General features: G+C 47.1%; 1 protein-coding gene across 1 annotated transcript in view; it reads left to right on the forward strand.

The window, feature by feature from the left end:
* Positions 1-205: 205 nt before the first annotated feature.
* PDIA5 (protein disulfide isomerase family A member 5) overlaps positions 206-15,592 on the forward strand; it is a 291,070-nt gene continuing 275,683 nt past the window's right edge. Inside the window, exon 1 of the mRNA XM_060262232.1 lies at positions 206-317. Within this exon, the coding sequence (XP_060118215.1) occupies positions 297-317 (21 nt within the window). The 5' untranslated portion in view covers positions 206-296. The remainder of the gene's footprint in view (positions 318-15,592) is intronic.

The following is a 15,592-nucleotide window of genomic DNA, read 5'->3' on the forward strand; positions in this document are numbered from 1 at the left end:
CCAGCGACGCAGACGGCTCCTTCAGGTTCTCCCACGGAGGCGTCCCTCCTTCGGCCACCTGTTTCCTCCTCCTCCCCAAATCACAGCACGCGGACGCCGAAGAGACTACATCCCCCAGCATGCACCTCGGAGCTCGCCGCCCCGCTTCAATCTAGCAGGCTTTCTCCCCACGGATTGCGCATGCTTGGCCAGACGTGGCAGCAGCAGTTCGCTCTGGCAGCGCAAGCGGGAGCAAAAGCTTGGCTGGGTTGCGGCTGCATGCAGGGGTTGCGGGACTAAGTGCTGTGGAGCGGAGAATGTTGCTGTTTCTCCTCTTGGTAGGTGCCGGGGCCGGGGCGGGGGGCTTGGAAGAACCAGAGGGGGTGGGGGGTGTTGTCCTGGGGCATTCTGCTTGGCGCTCGGGGTGGGCTGCCTGGCTGGGGGGAGCGAGCCTGGACGCGCGCGTGGCTGCGCTGTCAAGGAGAGGTGGCCCGACCAAGTTGCTTGGGAAGCTCCGGCGGCGGCAGAAGTTAAAACTTCTTTGGCCTTCAAGAAGGGGCAAAAAAGAAACCGTGTGCTTGGAGGACAGCTCTGTTGCCCACGCACCGGGGAGGGATGGTGGCTCAGTGGCAGAGCAGCTGCTTAGGAAGCAGGAGGTCCCAGGTTCAATCCCCGGCATCTCCAAAAAAAGGGTCCAGGCAAATAGGTGTGAAAAACCTCAGCTTGAGACCCTGGAGAGCAGGGGAGGGACGGTGGCTCAGTGGTAGAGCATCTGCTTGGGAAGCAGAAGGTCCCAGGTTCAATCCCCGGCATCTCCAAAAAAAGGGTCCAGGCAAGTAGGCGTGAAAAACCTCAGCTCGAGACCCTGGAGAGCCGCTGCCAGTCTAAGAAGACAATATGGGGAGGGATGGTGGCTCAGTGGCAGAGCAGCTGCTTGGGAAGCAGGAGGTCCCAGGTTCAGTCCCCGGCATCTCTAAAAAAGGGTCCAGGTAAATAGGTGTGAAAAACGTCAGCTGGAGACCCTGGAGAGCAGGGGAGGGATGGTGGCTCAGTGGCAGAGCAGCTGCTTGGGAAGCAGAAGGTCCCAGGTTCGATCCCCCGCATCTCCAAAAAAGGGTCAAAGCAAATAGGGCTGAAAAACCTCACCTGGAGACCCTGGAGAGCCGCTGCCAGTCTGAGTAGACAAGACTGACTTTGATGGACCCAGGAGGGTCTGATTCAGTAGAAGGCAGCTTCATAGGTTCTTATGCTGCCTTGGAGACTGCTGGATTTGCAAGCTGTGGTTGGCGAGTTGTGGGGATCTTCATCCCCAGCGCTAGATTGATTTAAAAAGCCGTTCTGTCCAGTCAACCCGTGGCTTTACTCTCTGCTTCGGATGCTCTGGCTTCATATTTTGCATGAGTTCTTCTGGGATGGTTATGCAATAGAGCCTCTTGTGGAGCGCTGCTGCTGGAGCCTTTACTTGTGATTTCAGGGAGGGAGAATGTGACACACAGGTTATGGTAGTTCTCCTTGTTTGCGCTTGGGTGAATTTTTATTTTTTTTTTAGGGAGAGCATGAGTAGATTTATCTTTTCTCTCATCTCTCTTTAAACATATGCAATAGCGTTTCAAGCAGTATGCTATTGAGATGGAGGTGGGGGGGGGGAAGATGTGCTGAGGGCAAGCTGCCCTCTGAAACGCGGCAGGGATAGTTAGAAATTCCAAGTTTGCTCTTGATGCCCCCAAACCCTCTCTCTTAAACTTTGAGCAGAACAGGCGCAGTCTGATCTTATACGTATTTGCGAAGAAGTGAGACCAATTGGATTTAGTAGGATTTACAAGTAGAGACACCCAGTCGTGTAATGCAGAAATTTCCCCTTCAGAGGTAATGGAGGGTTGTGATTGGAAGCACGCTTGGGTCTTTACAGCCCTCCAACCTTGCCATCTGTGTGAACGCACTTCCCATTGTTTTGATCTCTATTTCAAAACAGGAAGATTTGGGGCTGTTTTGTTTCCATTTCCTCTGCATTCGATGGAGCCTCAAGTGTTCCTGCTCTGCTCTAAAGTGCCTGCTGTTGAAAATGAAACACTACTGTATTTCCTATAATTTCAGAAGGGCTGGAGCATATTTGGTCTAAGAAGGTCTGTTGACTTGCTTCTCACTCAGTGACCCCCAGTTTGCCAAAAGGAGTTAAATTCAGATTTCATTCAGGTGAAACATGATTTTTTTTTTTAAAAAAGTGATCTGATTCAGTAGGACTGCAATCATAAGTAATTCCAGAGAAAGCAAAATTGTCTCTCCCCCTCAGTCTTTGTATGCATAGCTGTACTTTGCACAATGGATTTGCATTTCTGAACACTTATTGAAGGTGTTGAAAAAGGAATGAAGAAGCCTTAAAGTTGCGGGCACTGAGTGGAAAAGCTGTATGACAGCCGATCCAGAAATATCGAGGTATAATATAATTTAAATTCAAAGAGTACCACAAACTGTTTATTGCTAGCTGTTCAAGTAAAGCTTTTTTGTGGTGGGGGAAAAAAAAGCTTTTTAAACTGTCGTAATTGATCTTTAAAGAGCTTAACATGAATAAGTCAGGAGGTCATTTTAGCATGAATGCTCTTATGAATTCTTTCATTTGACTGAGTGTACTTAGACTTTTTTCTGTCCCTTGACAGATAGTCATAACCTCTGCTTCTTTGGTCAGAACTACACTTCTAAAATAGGATGGTACTATTGCCATGCATCTACTTGCTCCCAGCAAACAACATTGATCTTTGTTGTGGGAGTGCCACTTACCTTTGCTCCTCTTCCTTTTCCTTACTCTACAACCACCTCACTTAATAATCCAGACAGAAATACAGGAAAGGACTTTCCATCCCTGAAAAAGGCAAGGTGGTTGGTTGATCTTTTTTGAATTCTTGCCTCTAGCGTAGGCCTTGTATATGTTGGCTTGGAAAGAAGGGGAAAAATGAGCAAAAAGCCCTAATATATTCCTAGTGTGTTCATGTGGTGCCAGCAAGCTGCATCCCTGAAGCTAAAAGGCATCTAGTGTCTACATTAATTTTATAAATGTCATAATACAACCTGATTCTAAATGCCACAACATAGATGTTAGCCCTGTTCTGTTTCTCATATGCAGCTAATGAGATGGCAGACCTACATCTCACCTTTTCCACTTGAGACAGCAGAGGAGAGAATCACATGACAGAATGCTCTGCTGAGCAAATACATTCTCCAAGCATAGATATGCATGTAAGGAAAAGGCTAAAGCTTAAAGCCTTTCCTTGGTTTAAAAAAAAAATGTGCAGGGTCTTTGTCTGGAGAAGCAAACTTTAACCTGCAGCTTCAAATGACTCATTTATCGTTAAGCTATGAAGAGAAGAGAAGGCAATGCCATTTCCTGCCCTGGTTGGATGTATGGACCTAAGCTTCATTCAATTCACCTCTGGGAGATCAGCAGGAGTGGGCATGGCTTCTTGTTCCATTCACCAACTGGGCTCCTTGTTGTGCATGGATCCTACAGTTTCGGTCTCCAGCTGCTGCCTGACTCCTTTCCTACTCTGTATGAAAGTTGGTTTGTTCTGATTCTAGATTTCAGTGTGCAGATTCAAGATGGTACCATCTTGTATGCTCCCTTGTAAAACATTTCCCTTGTGAAATACTAATCTGAAGCTTTTGGTTTTGGTTTTGTTTTGCTTTAATTTCCTCTGTGATATGCATTGTGCGTTGCTTCCTTTAAAGTAGCTCAATTAGCCTTGTCAATAGATTGCTGGATTGTCTATAGGTACAATCCAATGAAAGTTGGGACCCTGTAATTATCAACATGTCATTACTGGCTAATTTGTTGTGGGGTGGGGGGGATGTAGTTGGAGTTCAAAGATCCTGTCACAATGTTAGAAATAATTGGATTAGTTTGGGCGGGGTCCATGACAGCAAGGGTTGGCAGATCTAATATAAAAAATGAGAGCAACAGAAAAAAGTTGTGGCATATTTAAGCAGCTGTGCTGTGTTCAGATCAAGGGCATCCACTAGCTTCTCTGTGACTTAGATATTCTGCAGTAATGGCTACCCTACTGTCTTCCTTACAGTTCAGTAATTCTGTGTTTTATATGTCATCCAGGCTGTGCAGTTTTTAAAAGTACTGTATTCCTTTTAAAGTGAAACATCTCTTAAACCAATTTTTTTCTGCAAAATTCGTGCTCTTGCCTTTTGTACTTGGAGCTTTGCAGGATCAGGCCTGCAAGTCTTGTTTCCCTTTGCAGGAGCTTTTTAAAAAAATTGCAACCATACCTTTTCTCAAATGAAGTGACCATTCTTCTCTAAGGTGAAATTACATGAGGGTGTTTCAGTTTATCCAGATTATGCTTTACCCTGTTGTTTGTTCAGTCTTGTTTCCTTTGCTCTCTGATGCTGAGCATTTGTTGATTCAGTTTTCTTCTCTTGACACTATGTACAAGAGGGTATTTATTCTGATTGCTGCTGTTGTAAACTTGAAAGTATATATTAGTTTAGCATCAGTTTGAAACAGGTTAACGCCTTACACGTCAAGAGATGCTTGACTATCATCCTATTTCTCAAAGTGCAGCAGCAATGTAAGATGTACGGTATTTGAATGATTGAGAGAATATAAGGCATCCAGCATTAAAACAGCTTCAAGATTTCAGCCCAAGGATCTGAAATCTTATGTGTTAGTTTTATGGAATAGCCACAGGACCGCATGCTACAGGTGTAATGTTAAGCATGTGCAGTTATTTTCTCTTGAGATCTGATTGTTTAAAGACGCAACTGAGGAATAAGTTTGACTGGGGCTTTAACGTGGCAAGCGTTAATGTTTAAAAATCAAAAGTAGCAGGTGTTTGTTTTCAAACATTTCAGACCTGGCTTTCTCCAAAGGGTCTTGAGGCCGGCTACAATGTCAAATGCACAGCAGAAGTATAAACAACAAACCAACCTTTTTGGGAGGGACGGTGGCTCAGTGGTAGAGCATCTGCTTGGTAAGCAGAAGGTCCCAGGTTCAATCCCCGGCCTCTCCAAAAAGGGTCCAGGCAAGAAGGCATGAAAATCCTCATCTTGAGACCCTGGAGAGCCGCTGCCAGTCTGAGAAGACAATACTGACTTTGATGGACCCAGGGTCTGATTCAGTAGAAGGCAGCTTCATATGTTAGGGGAGGGACGGTGGCTCAGTGGCAGAGCATCTGCTTGGGAAGCAGAAGGTCCCAGGTTCAATCCCCGGCATCTCCAAAAAAGGGTCCAGGCAAATAGGTGTGAAAAACCTCAGCTTGAGACCCTGGAGAGCCGCTGCCAGTCTGAGAAGACAATACTGACTTTGATGGACCCAGGGTCTGATTCAGTAGAAGGCAGCTTCATATGTTCAAATACAATCTAAAAACACAGAATTTATTATTATCTAATGAAACCAAATAGTCTACTTTACCAAAAGGTTCTTTTACAGAATTTTGCTTTACAATGGTGTTGGGATAAACATCCTCAGGAAAGCCATTCCCATAGAACTGGCACTGCAACAGGAAAAGCTCCAGCTCTTCTGGATAATCTGGGGACTTGGTTACAGGTCGAGACCTGAAACAAGCGTGCAGTTGCCTCAAGGGGGTATATAGGGAGAAGCGGTTCTGCAGATATGAGAGTCCTAGGCTGTTTGGGGCTTAATAGCAACAGCTGACTGCTGTTTATTCCTTTGACCTCTGGGGTTCCACAAGGTTTCATTTTGTCCCTTATGCTTTTTAACATCTACATGAAACGGCTGGATGAAGTTATCTGGACAGTTGGGCTGGGATGCGAATGGCACTCAGTTTTATCGTGCCCTTCCAGCTGATCCTAAGGAGGCTGTAGAAATCTTGAATCTGTGCCCGCAGACGGTTTTGGAGAGGATGTGGGCTAATAAACCGAAGTTTAATCCTGTCAAGCTGGAAGTGAGAGTGAGAAGTTGGAGTTGAGCGTGAGCAGTGAAGTGGCCAAGTTTGAGGATGACACAAAATTGTTCAGGGTGGTGAGAACCAGAGAGGATTGTGAGGCACTCCAAAGGGATCTGTTGAGGCTGGGTGAGTGGGCGTCAGCGTGGCAGATGAGGTTCAATGTGGCCAAGTGCAAAGTAATGCACATTGGGGACAAGAATCCCAGCTACAAATACAAGTTGATGGGGTGTGAACTGGCAGAGACTGACCATGAGAAAGATCTTGGGGTCATGGTAGATAATTCACTGAAAATGTCAAGACAGTGTGCAGTTGCAATAAAAAAGGCCAACACCATGCTGGGAATTATTAGGAAGGGAATTGAAAACAAATCAGCCAGTATCATAATGCCCCTGTATAAATCGATGGTGCGGTCTCATTTGGAGTACTGTGTGCAGTTCTGGTCGCCGCACCTCAAAAAGGATATTATAGCATTGGAGAAAGTCCAGAAAAGGGCAACTAGAATGATTAAAGGGCTGGAACACTTTCCCTATGAAGAAAGGTTGAAACGCTTAGGGCTCTTTAGCTTGCAGAAACGTCGACTGCGGGGTGACATGATAGAGGTTTACAAGATAATGCATGGGATACTTTTCTCCCTTTCTCACAATACAAGAACTCGTGGGCATTCCATGAAATTGCTGAGCAGAAAGGTTAAAACGGATAAAAGGAAGTACTTCTTCACCCAAAGGGTGATTAACATGTGGAATTCACTGCCACAGGAGGTGGCGGCGGCCACAAGCATAGCCACCTTCAAGAGGAGGTTAGATAAAAATATGGAGCAGAGGTCCATCGGTGGCTATTAGCCACAGTGTGTGTGTGTGTGTGTGTGTGTGTGTGTATATATATATATATATATATATATATATATATAATATTTGGCCGCTGTGTGACACAGAATGTTGGACTGGATGGGCCATTGGCCTGATCTAACATGGCTTCTCTTATGTTCTTATGTTCTTAAGTGCTACTGGTGGGCAGAAGGTCTGGCCCAGAATTGAAGGTGTCACCTGTTCTGTATGGGGTTGTGTAGGCTGCGGCTGCTTTTAGACACAAGCCTACTGCCGGATAAGCAGGTGGCAGCCGTGGCAAAGGATGCCTTTTAACAGATTGTGACTGTGACCTCTCCTGGACAAAAAAGATCTGGTCACTGTGGTGCATGCCTTGATTACATCTAGACTTGGTTACTGCAATGCACTCTACATGGAGCTGCTCTGAAACGTTTTTTGGAAACTTTAGTTGGTACAGATCGCTGTAGCCAGATTGTTGACTGGAGTGGGATGCAAGGACCGTATCACTCCTGTCTTGGTCCACCTGCACGGGCTTGCTGTTTGTATCTGGTGGCCTTGGGTCAGCCATAGTGGTTAAGTGGGTCATCCATAGCTCTCGCAGGAGTTGTCCTTTAAAGGGCAGCTGCTGTGGGAGCCCTCTCAGCCCCACCACTCTCATGGTGTCTGTTGTGAGGCAGGATGGTAAAAAAGATTGTGAGCCACTCTGAGATTCAGAGTTTAGGACGGGGTATAAGCAATATTTTCTTCCTTCCTCTCTCCCCATTCAGCATCCTCTACCTTGGAAAAGTAAAGCCCAGTTCTGAGCTGCCAGCCACTAGATCAGGCCCTCCAGGACTTCCGGGGGGGGGGGGGGGCGGAGCCTCACTTTCCCCTCTGATCCAGTTTGGTATAGTGGTTAGGAGGACAGACTCTAATCGAGAGAATGGACATTGTATGCGCAGTTGTGGAAGCAAAATAAAATTCCAGAAAAATGGGACTGGGTTATGAAAACTATGCACTGGAGTGAAATGGACAAATTAACACCTCTTAAAGGTGCAACTTGACTCCTACTTTGTTCTACTGCTTCAGACCAACACCGCTGCCCACCTGGATCTATCCCCCCCCCCGTTTTCTTCCCTTCCCCCCCCCCGTGCAGCCTCCTCACCTCTTCCCCCCCCTTTTCTCCATTTTAAGGCAGGGGAAGGGGTGGTGAAGTCCTCCCAGGCCCCTCCCCCGCCAAACAGCTGCGGGGGGGGGAACCGCTGCAGCCAGTGCCAGCCGAGGGCACATCACGCCCCAGGCAGGCACTCCCCAAAGCGCTTCAGACCCCCCCCCCCGGGCCCAAGGCGCTCATCCTTCCCTTTCCTTTCTGTCCCATTCCGTTGCCTTCCCCCCACACCCGCAATCACAGCGCACCGCCACCGCCAGGGCGGGGGGGAGGGGACGGGACAGGAAGGAAAGGGAAGGGGCGGGTGATGGTGGTAGGCTCGGAGGAGGAAGCAGACATGCTGTGGCCGGCAAGGCCGGTGGAGGGAGGCAACAGGAAGGGAAGCAAAAGAGGTGACGGAGGAGACAGGCCCGCTGTGGCTGCAGAGCCCAGGCACAGGGGGACGGGAGGCAAAGGGATGGGAAGGGAAAGGAAAGGAAGGGCGGCTGGTGGCTGGCAGCAGCGGCGAGCGACGCTGCCGTTGCCTCCTTCCCACTTGAGGAGGAGGCAAGGGCAGCATTGTTCGAAGCTGCTGCAGCAGCTTTCCCAGCTGATCAGCTCATCGGTGGGAGGGGGGAGGAGGTGGGGAGGCTGTGCGGGGGGCAAAGGAGGGAGGAGGAAACGGGGGGAAGGATGAGGCTGTGCGGCCCATGGGAAACAGGCCACAGCCCACTACCGGTCCCCAACCCAGAGGTTGGGGAACCCTGCCCTATATGGTTTGAGACCAACATGTCTGAAGGGCTTCCTAATCCCTAATGAACCTGCCTGACCATTGCATTACAGTCATCTGCGAAGGCCCTGTTTTGGATGTCCCAACCTCCTCCTCCTGTTTAAAACTTCTTTTAGTTTGTAAAGTTATATATAGCATAAACACCATAATTTTTTAAAAATAGCTAAATTTAACAACAGGAGCAATCGCTAAATTTAACAAGAGCAAATGCCTGTATAAATCTAGAATAATGATAATATTCTATATTTTGCAGGTATCATCATAGTTAATTTGTTATCTCCTTCAGCAAATTCAAAAAATGGAATCAAAGTTCCAAGAAAACTGAGTAATGTTACAGGTTTCCTGATATTAGTATTTGATCTGGCCCCGTCAGGCAAGAAGCCCACCAGAAGACCACTGACCTTTAAAGGGAGACAGTTCTCTGCTGACAGGTTCTCCTAGGGCAGGGGTGTCAAACATGTGGCCCGGGGGGCTGAATCAGGCCCCCAGCGGGTTCCTATCAGGTCCCCGAGCAACTGGCTGTCATCTGCTCCCTTCACCCTATATCTTGCTTCCTTCTGTTTAACAGCTTGCTTTGCGAGGCTTGCTCAACTGCACAGGAGCTACAGAGCAAAACTTTTATTTTCTCCATTGGCTGAGGCTCCTTCCAAGGGGAGGGAGGCAGAGCTTGCTTAGCCAGGCTGTCACAATTGCACAGCAGAGCTACTTAGCCAAGCCTCTCTTCCTTCTATTGGCTGAGGCTCCTCCCCCTCCTAGTCCCCTGGGGAAAGCAGGAAAGAATCAGAGCTTCCTTTACCCAGTTCCCTGGATCCCATGGGAGAAATACAAAAAAAAAAGAGTTCCTTTAAGACCAGTGTGTGCTATTGTTTTAATCATGTTTTAAGTTTTTTTTAAAAAAAAAAAATCTTTAGTTGTTTTTGTCTGTGTCCTTTATAAAGTGTATATCTCTGCTACCTAATCTTGAATAGGTACACACATGGTCTGGCCCAACATGGATTGGCCTGACAAGGTCTCATTTATGTCAGATCCGGCCCTCATAAAAGATGAGTTCGACACCCCCATCCTAGGGGCTTACTGATCACTGCTGCCTCTCCTCAGGGCCCATTGTAGGAAGTCCAGGACAGTCTGTCTCCCCCCCCCCCGCCCCCAAACAATGCTGCTGCGAAGCAAACAGTAAACTGTGAGAGGCAAGTTTATGAGACAAAACAGTAGCAATTCCTTCTCTTCAACTGACACAAAAAGGTATGTTCACAGCAGGGAGAGGCCAGTTCCACAGCAGCAGATAAACAGGCTGCCCCCTTTCCAAAGATCAATTTCCCTGGGGGGTGTGTGTGAATGCCTTCACTTGTGTGGGTGGGAAGACAGCAAGGCTGCTGGGGGGGGGGCACTCACTCAGAGGCCTTTAGTGAAACCTTTCCAGGTTTGTGGGAAATTCCTAAAGTATCAGTACAGGTCTCTGAGGGAGAGGTCTTTCCTCCTGGGGAGCCACTGTTGCCAATCTCCAGGTGAGGGCTGTGGAAGCTGACTGGGTGATTTAAGACCAGTCACAAACTTTCAACCTAACCTGCCTCATGGGGTTGTCATTCAGATCGAAGTGGGGAGGAAATTATGTAAGCTGCTTTGGTCCCCCCCACACACTGTGAAGACTGTCCTTTTCCTATGTAGAGGCTGCAGGGAGGGGGAAGGCAATGGAAAGCTGAAGTCAGAGGGACAGATAAACAGAAGGAGATAGGGATGCCAACTCCAGGTTAGGAAATTCCTGGAGATTTAAGGGGTGGAGCCTGGAGAGGGTGGGGTTTGAGGAGGGATAGGACCTCAGACAGGTACAATGTCATTTCCTCCTAGGGAACCACTGGAGATCACTGAGATTTACAACTGCTTTCTAGATGGCAGAGGTCAGTTCGCCTTGAGGTGGGAGGGGAGTCAATGCCTTCACTTGTGTGGGTGGGAAGACAGCAACGGTGGCAGGCACTCCCTCCTTCTAGAGCTGGTTGTATTTTTCTTCACAATGGGCATTACTCCTAGTAAATAAAGTTAAATATGTGCTGCTGCAGGTGTGCTCCTTGAAGCATGCCCCTCTTCTCTGAAACTTAAATATGAAGTGTCATGATCCTAGGTCTAGTGTGACCTACAGGCTCCAGAGAAGCCTGTGTAGGAGTAGCTACTGGGCCTACGTCTCTCAGGATCCCTTTTGTCCCTCTTGATTGGGTGAAAACAGTTTTGGAGGGAAAACTGGCTCAGAGGGGTGAGACTTTGGAGAAAAGCATAAAAGACCAAGCCACAGATAGGGGGGGGGGGGTGTTCTCTCTGGAAAAGGCTGCAGGAGAAAAGGAGGGAGTCTATAGTCTATTGCGATTAGAAGAAGGAAACGTTTAGGTAGTTGTGTCAGGGCTTTTGTTTCTTTGAACCAACCTTTGCTGTGCTTCTATATTCACTGTGCGCTAAATGTTTTACTACCCACTTATTGTTTTCAGCACTTATAATAAACCTGTTATAGGTAAACTGCCTGGGTCCTCATTTATCTTCAGTCCTGGTTAAAAGGTATTTGCTAATAGGGAAGGTACAGGGGTTGGTTGGGTGCTCTGAACTCTCCCATATTAGACCCTTACCAGAGTGGTGGCAGCCAATAGAAGCCCTTCCTGGTCCCCCACACACCGATCGCTATCTAAATAAGAATTCCAATCATCATCCTTGCCAAAAATGTACAGTTGTAAACACCCTCATCCACCGTGCATCACGCATCTGTGAACCAAGCCAACTCTAACAGGAACTACACCACCTCAAACAGTCACTGCAGGCCAATGGATACTCCCAAAAAGAAATTAGAAGAGCCCTCCATCCCAGGAGACCATCCACACCAAATCCCGAGCCACACACAAATGTGGGTACAGCCTTCCTGCCCTACATAAAATCTGTCACCGACCGCATTGGTGACATGAGGGTAGTCTTCTAGTAAAATAACAAACTATAATACAAGCTACTTAAAAGACCTGGCACAATGAATCATTACAAATCCCAGTAGCAGTAGCAATATATAATAAAAGCTAGCATTAAGAATCCACGTAGCTCAGTGATTGAATAAAACCAGTAAGGCTATTAAAATCAATAAGGAGATACTACTGAGTTTAAAAAAAAATGTACATGGTGACTGGAACAGAATAAGGCAAATTAGGTGGGTGAAGAAGCAGAAGTCAACTTTCAACAGAAGTTGGGGGCAGGTTGCACGGTGCTTAAAGCTCAGCTAGATCAGTAGCAAAGGAGCTGAGGTCGAAAGTGCAGTTTTGGTGCAGAAGAAGATGATGATGATATTGGATTTATATCCTGCCCTCCACTCCGAAGAGTCTCAGAGCGGCTCACAATCTCCTTTCCCTTCCTCCCCCACAACAGACACCCTGTGAGGTAGATGAAGATGAAGATAATGGATTTATATCCTGCCCTCCACTCCGAAGAGTCTCAGAGCGGCTCACAATCTCCTTTACCTTCCTCCCCCACAACAGACACCCTGTGAGGTAGATGAAGATATTGGATTTATATCCCACCCTCCACTCCGAAGAGTCTCAGAGCGGCTCACAATCTCCTTTCCCTTCCTCCCCCACAACAGACACCCTGTGAGGTAGATGAAGATATTGGATTTATATCCCGCCCTCCACTCCGAAGAGTCTCAGAGCGGCTCACAATCTCCTTTACCTTCCTCCCCCACAACAGACACCCTGTGAGGTGGGTGGGGCTGGAGAGGGCTCTCCCAGCAGCTGCCCTTCCAAGGACAACCTCTGCCAGAGCTATGGCTGACCCAAGGCCATGCCAGCAGGTGCAAGTGGAGGAGTGGGGAATCAAACCCGGTTCTCCCAGATAAAAGTCCGCACACTTAACCACTACACCAAACTGGCTCTCCACTGGTGCAAGAATCTCAGAGGGAGAGGCAGGCGCCTGCATGACAAAGACCTTCCAAGAATAAGGTGGGCTATGAAATATGCTAGGCCTTGCATTGTTGCTGGGATCAAACCATTGAGCCAATGTAGCTGTTTTAACTGCGACAAAACGTAACCTTTCCACAGCATTTTGCCCCAGCTGAATCTTATGAAGAGTTTTCGATGGCAGCCCCACTTAAAACCCACTGAAATAATCCCGCCTGGTTTAATCGTTTAAAGAAGGGTCGCAACTAGTTCACTGAGTAGTGCTATGGCCGCCTTAACCAAGAGACTCTAAACCAGGGGTCCTCAAACTTTTTAAATAGGGGGCCAGTTCACTGTCCCTCAGACTGTTGGAGGGCCGGACTGCCGTTACTGTACAAGGCCGCGGGCCATCAGTTCTCCGTCTTCTGCATCTCTCTCCCTTCCCCACACCACACACCCCGGCCTGGGAACTCACCTCACCTTGGTATCACCTCACACTCTGTCTCCGCCGCCTCAGCCCAGTGCCGGAAGTGTGTGTTGCTAACGCAAGTTTAGGTCGAACGTCACTTCTGGTCTGATTTTGCCATAACCCGGCGGGTCACATAAACGTCCTCAGCGGGCCTCATCTGGCCCGCGGGCCGTAGTTTGAGGACCCCTGCTCTAAACGCTACAGTTTCCCAGTGGTGAATGTAGATGTTCTGTTCTTTGTTCCTCCTCTGTTCCAAGGAGAAGCAGAACCTACCTGGCATTCCTTTGCTTTATAGCTAGAGTAGTGGCAACAGTCCCAGTATACAAACAGCAGCCCTGGCAATTTGGTAGGTTAAGACATAAGAACATAAGAGAAGCCATGTTGGATCAGGCCAACAGCCCATCCAGTCCATGACTTGAAGTACTTCCAGGGTTGGCCCTAGACTTTCTGGCACCCCCCCCCCCCAAAAAAAATCACCAAGTCACATGGGGGGCACCCCCAGAAGGCCAACGCCCTAGGCAATCGCCTAGTTTGTCTAGTGGCAGGGCTGGTCCTGGGTGCTTCTGCACAAAAAACCACAAGACATCATGATCAAGTTAGAACTACTTGAAATGCATGCTGTCTAGGAAGGAACATTTGGGTTTACCCAAACTGAAGATATACCCCCAGAACACCTTATCAGTATTTTTGATATATTTTGGCATCCCAAATGTATCTGGGATTTTTTGGGGGGAACCAGAATTACCCCCCCCCCCAAAAAATCCTAGATATATTCAGGAATTACTGGCAAATCGGAACAACAGCTGAGAGGGTGGAGTAGATCGCTCCCACCGCTCAACTGTTTTTGGTCTTTCTTCTGCAGTCCCTTTGAACAGGGGGTGTTTAAAGGGGCTGCAGAAGACAGCACACAGAACAGGCATGGGAGGGGCACTCTCTTTGCTGGCTCAGCTTGGGCTCCTTAGGGCTGTTCAACTGAACAGTTGAAGAGAGCCCCAGAGGAGCCTGTAGGGAAAGTTCTCTCAGCAGGATCAGCTGCTTGGTGAGCTCTGTTGGGCAGTCCCGTTTATACCGGGCTGCCCAGCAGAACCTGCAAGAGAGAGTTATCCACTCAGAATAGGCTCCTTGGTGGGGCTCTGTTGGGAAGTCCAGTTTAAACCAGGCTCCCCAACCGAGCCTGCGGGGACTGTTCTTCCCACAGGATTGGCTCCTTGATGAGTTCTGTTGGGGAGTCTGGTTTAAAGGGACTGCTCAAAGGAGCCCCAGCTGAGCCACCTCTCAGGTGTTTTTTGCAGCTTGGCCACTGTTTTTTCTCTCTCTGTATTTTTCAGTTTGCGTATATTGGACCTGAAAAAATCCAGGATTTCCAAAAAATCTCAGATCCGAATACTTTACTGGTTTTAGGATCCCTATTTTTTTTCAGGAATCCCCAAAAAATACTGAGTAAAAATTGTGCATGCCTGGTGCTGTCTTTCATGCAGGGAAGCCGAAAATTGAGGTGCAGACTGTAGCAGTCCTTTTTAGTACCTTTAGGGACAGAGCATGCAAACTGAGTTGTGGCATAACCTACCCTGAGTTAACTAGGAATATGCAGGACTTTTTTTGAGCAAGAACGCACAGGAACGCAGTTCTGGCTGGCTTGGTGTCAGGGGGTCTGGTCTAATGTGCAAATGAGTTCCTGCTAGGCTTTTTCTTAAAAAAAAAAAAGCTGTGTGAAACAATGGCGACGTCAGGGGATGTGAGTTGCTGCTGGGCTTTTTCTACATAAAAGGCCCTGGGAATATGTTTAGCTATGGCTATGACTATAATGTCCCCACATTCATCATAGACATGTGCTTAGATTACCAACCACGTGGTGGAACTAGAAAAAAGTAATTGTCCCGTAGCACCTTATACACTAATAAAATTTGTGGTAGGATATGAGCTGTATCTGAAGAAGCGAGCAGTGATTCACTAAAGCTCATACCCTACCGTAATTTTTGTTAGTTTTTTTAAAAAAATTATTTTATTGAAAGTTTTCCATACATAAAAAAAAAGAGTTTAAAATGGGAAAAAGGAAGAGAAGGGCAGAGACAGTCAATAATAGAAAAAAAAATCAGATAAATATATCTTTAGGAATTTCAAAAATTCTCTTTGTAACAAAACCAAATATACTTGCTTATTGTTACTGTAAATATATGATCACTTATCACTAATCCATCAAATCATTCCAGTTTTCTAAATTTTAAACTTCTCTTTACTCCTCAAATCCGCAGATCATCAATTCACTTTTTTCATTTGCATGCAGAAAGTCAATGAGGGACTTCCAGTTGGCAGTAAAGGTAGATAATGGCTTTTCTTTGATCAATTAAGTAAATTTAGCATTTCCTACAAATTCCAACATCTTTAATCCCAAGTCTTCTATTGTAGGTATTTTTAAAGATTTCCAGTTCTGGGCATAAAATAGCTGGGGCTCATGGGAGTTGTAGGCAAAAAAACATCTGGAGAGCTACCGTTGGCCACCCTTGTCATATACCAATGAAACATCATTTACTAAAAGTTTTCTTTAAGGTTGACACTTAATGTAAGTTTTATACCCTTCACCCATATGCTTTCCCATTGCTCC

The sequence above is a fragment of the Heteronotia binoei genome, chromosome 21 (assembly GCF_032191835.1).
Source record: "Heteronotia binoei isolate CCM8104 ecotype False Entrance Well chromosome 21, APGP_CSIRO_Hbin_v1, whole genome shotgun sequence".
NCBI classification, from domain to species: Eukaryota; Metazoa; Chordata; class Lepidosauria; order Squamata; family Gekkonidae; genus Heteronotia; species Heteronotia binoei.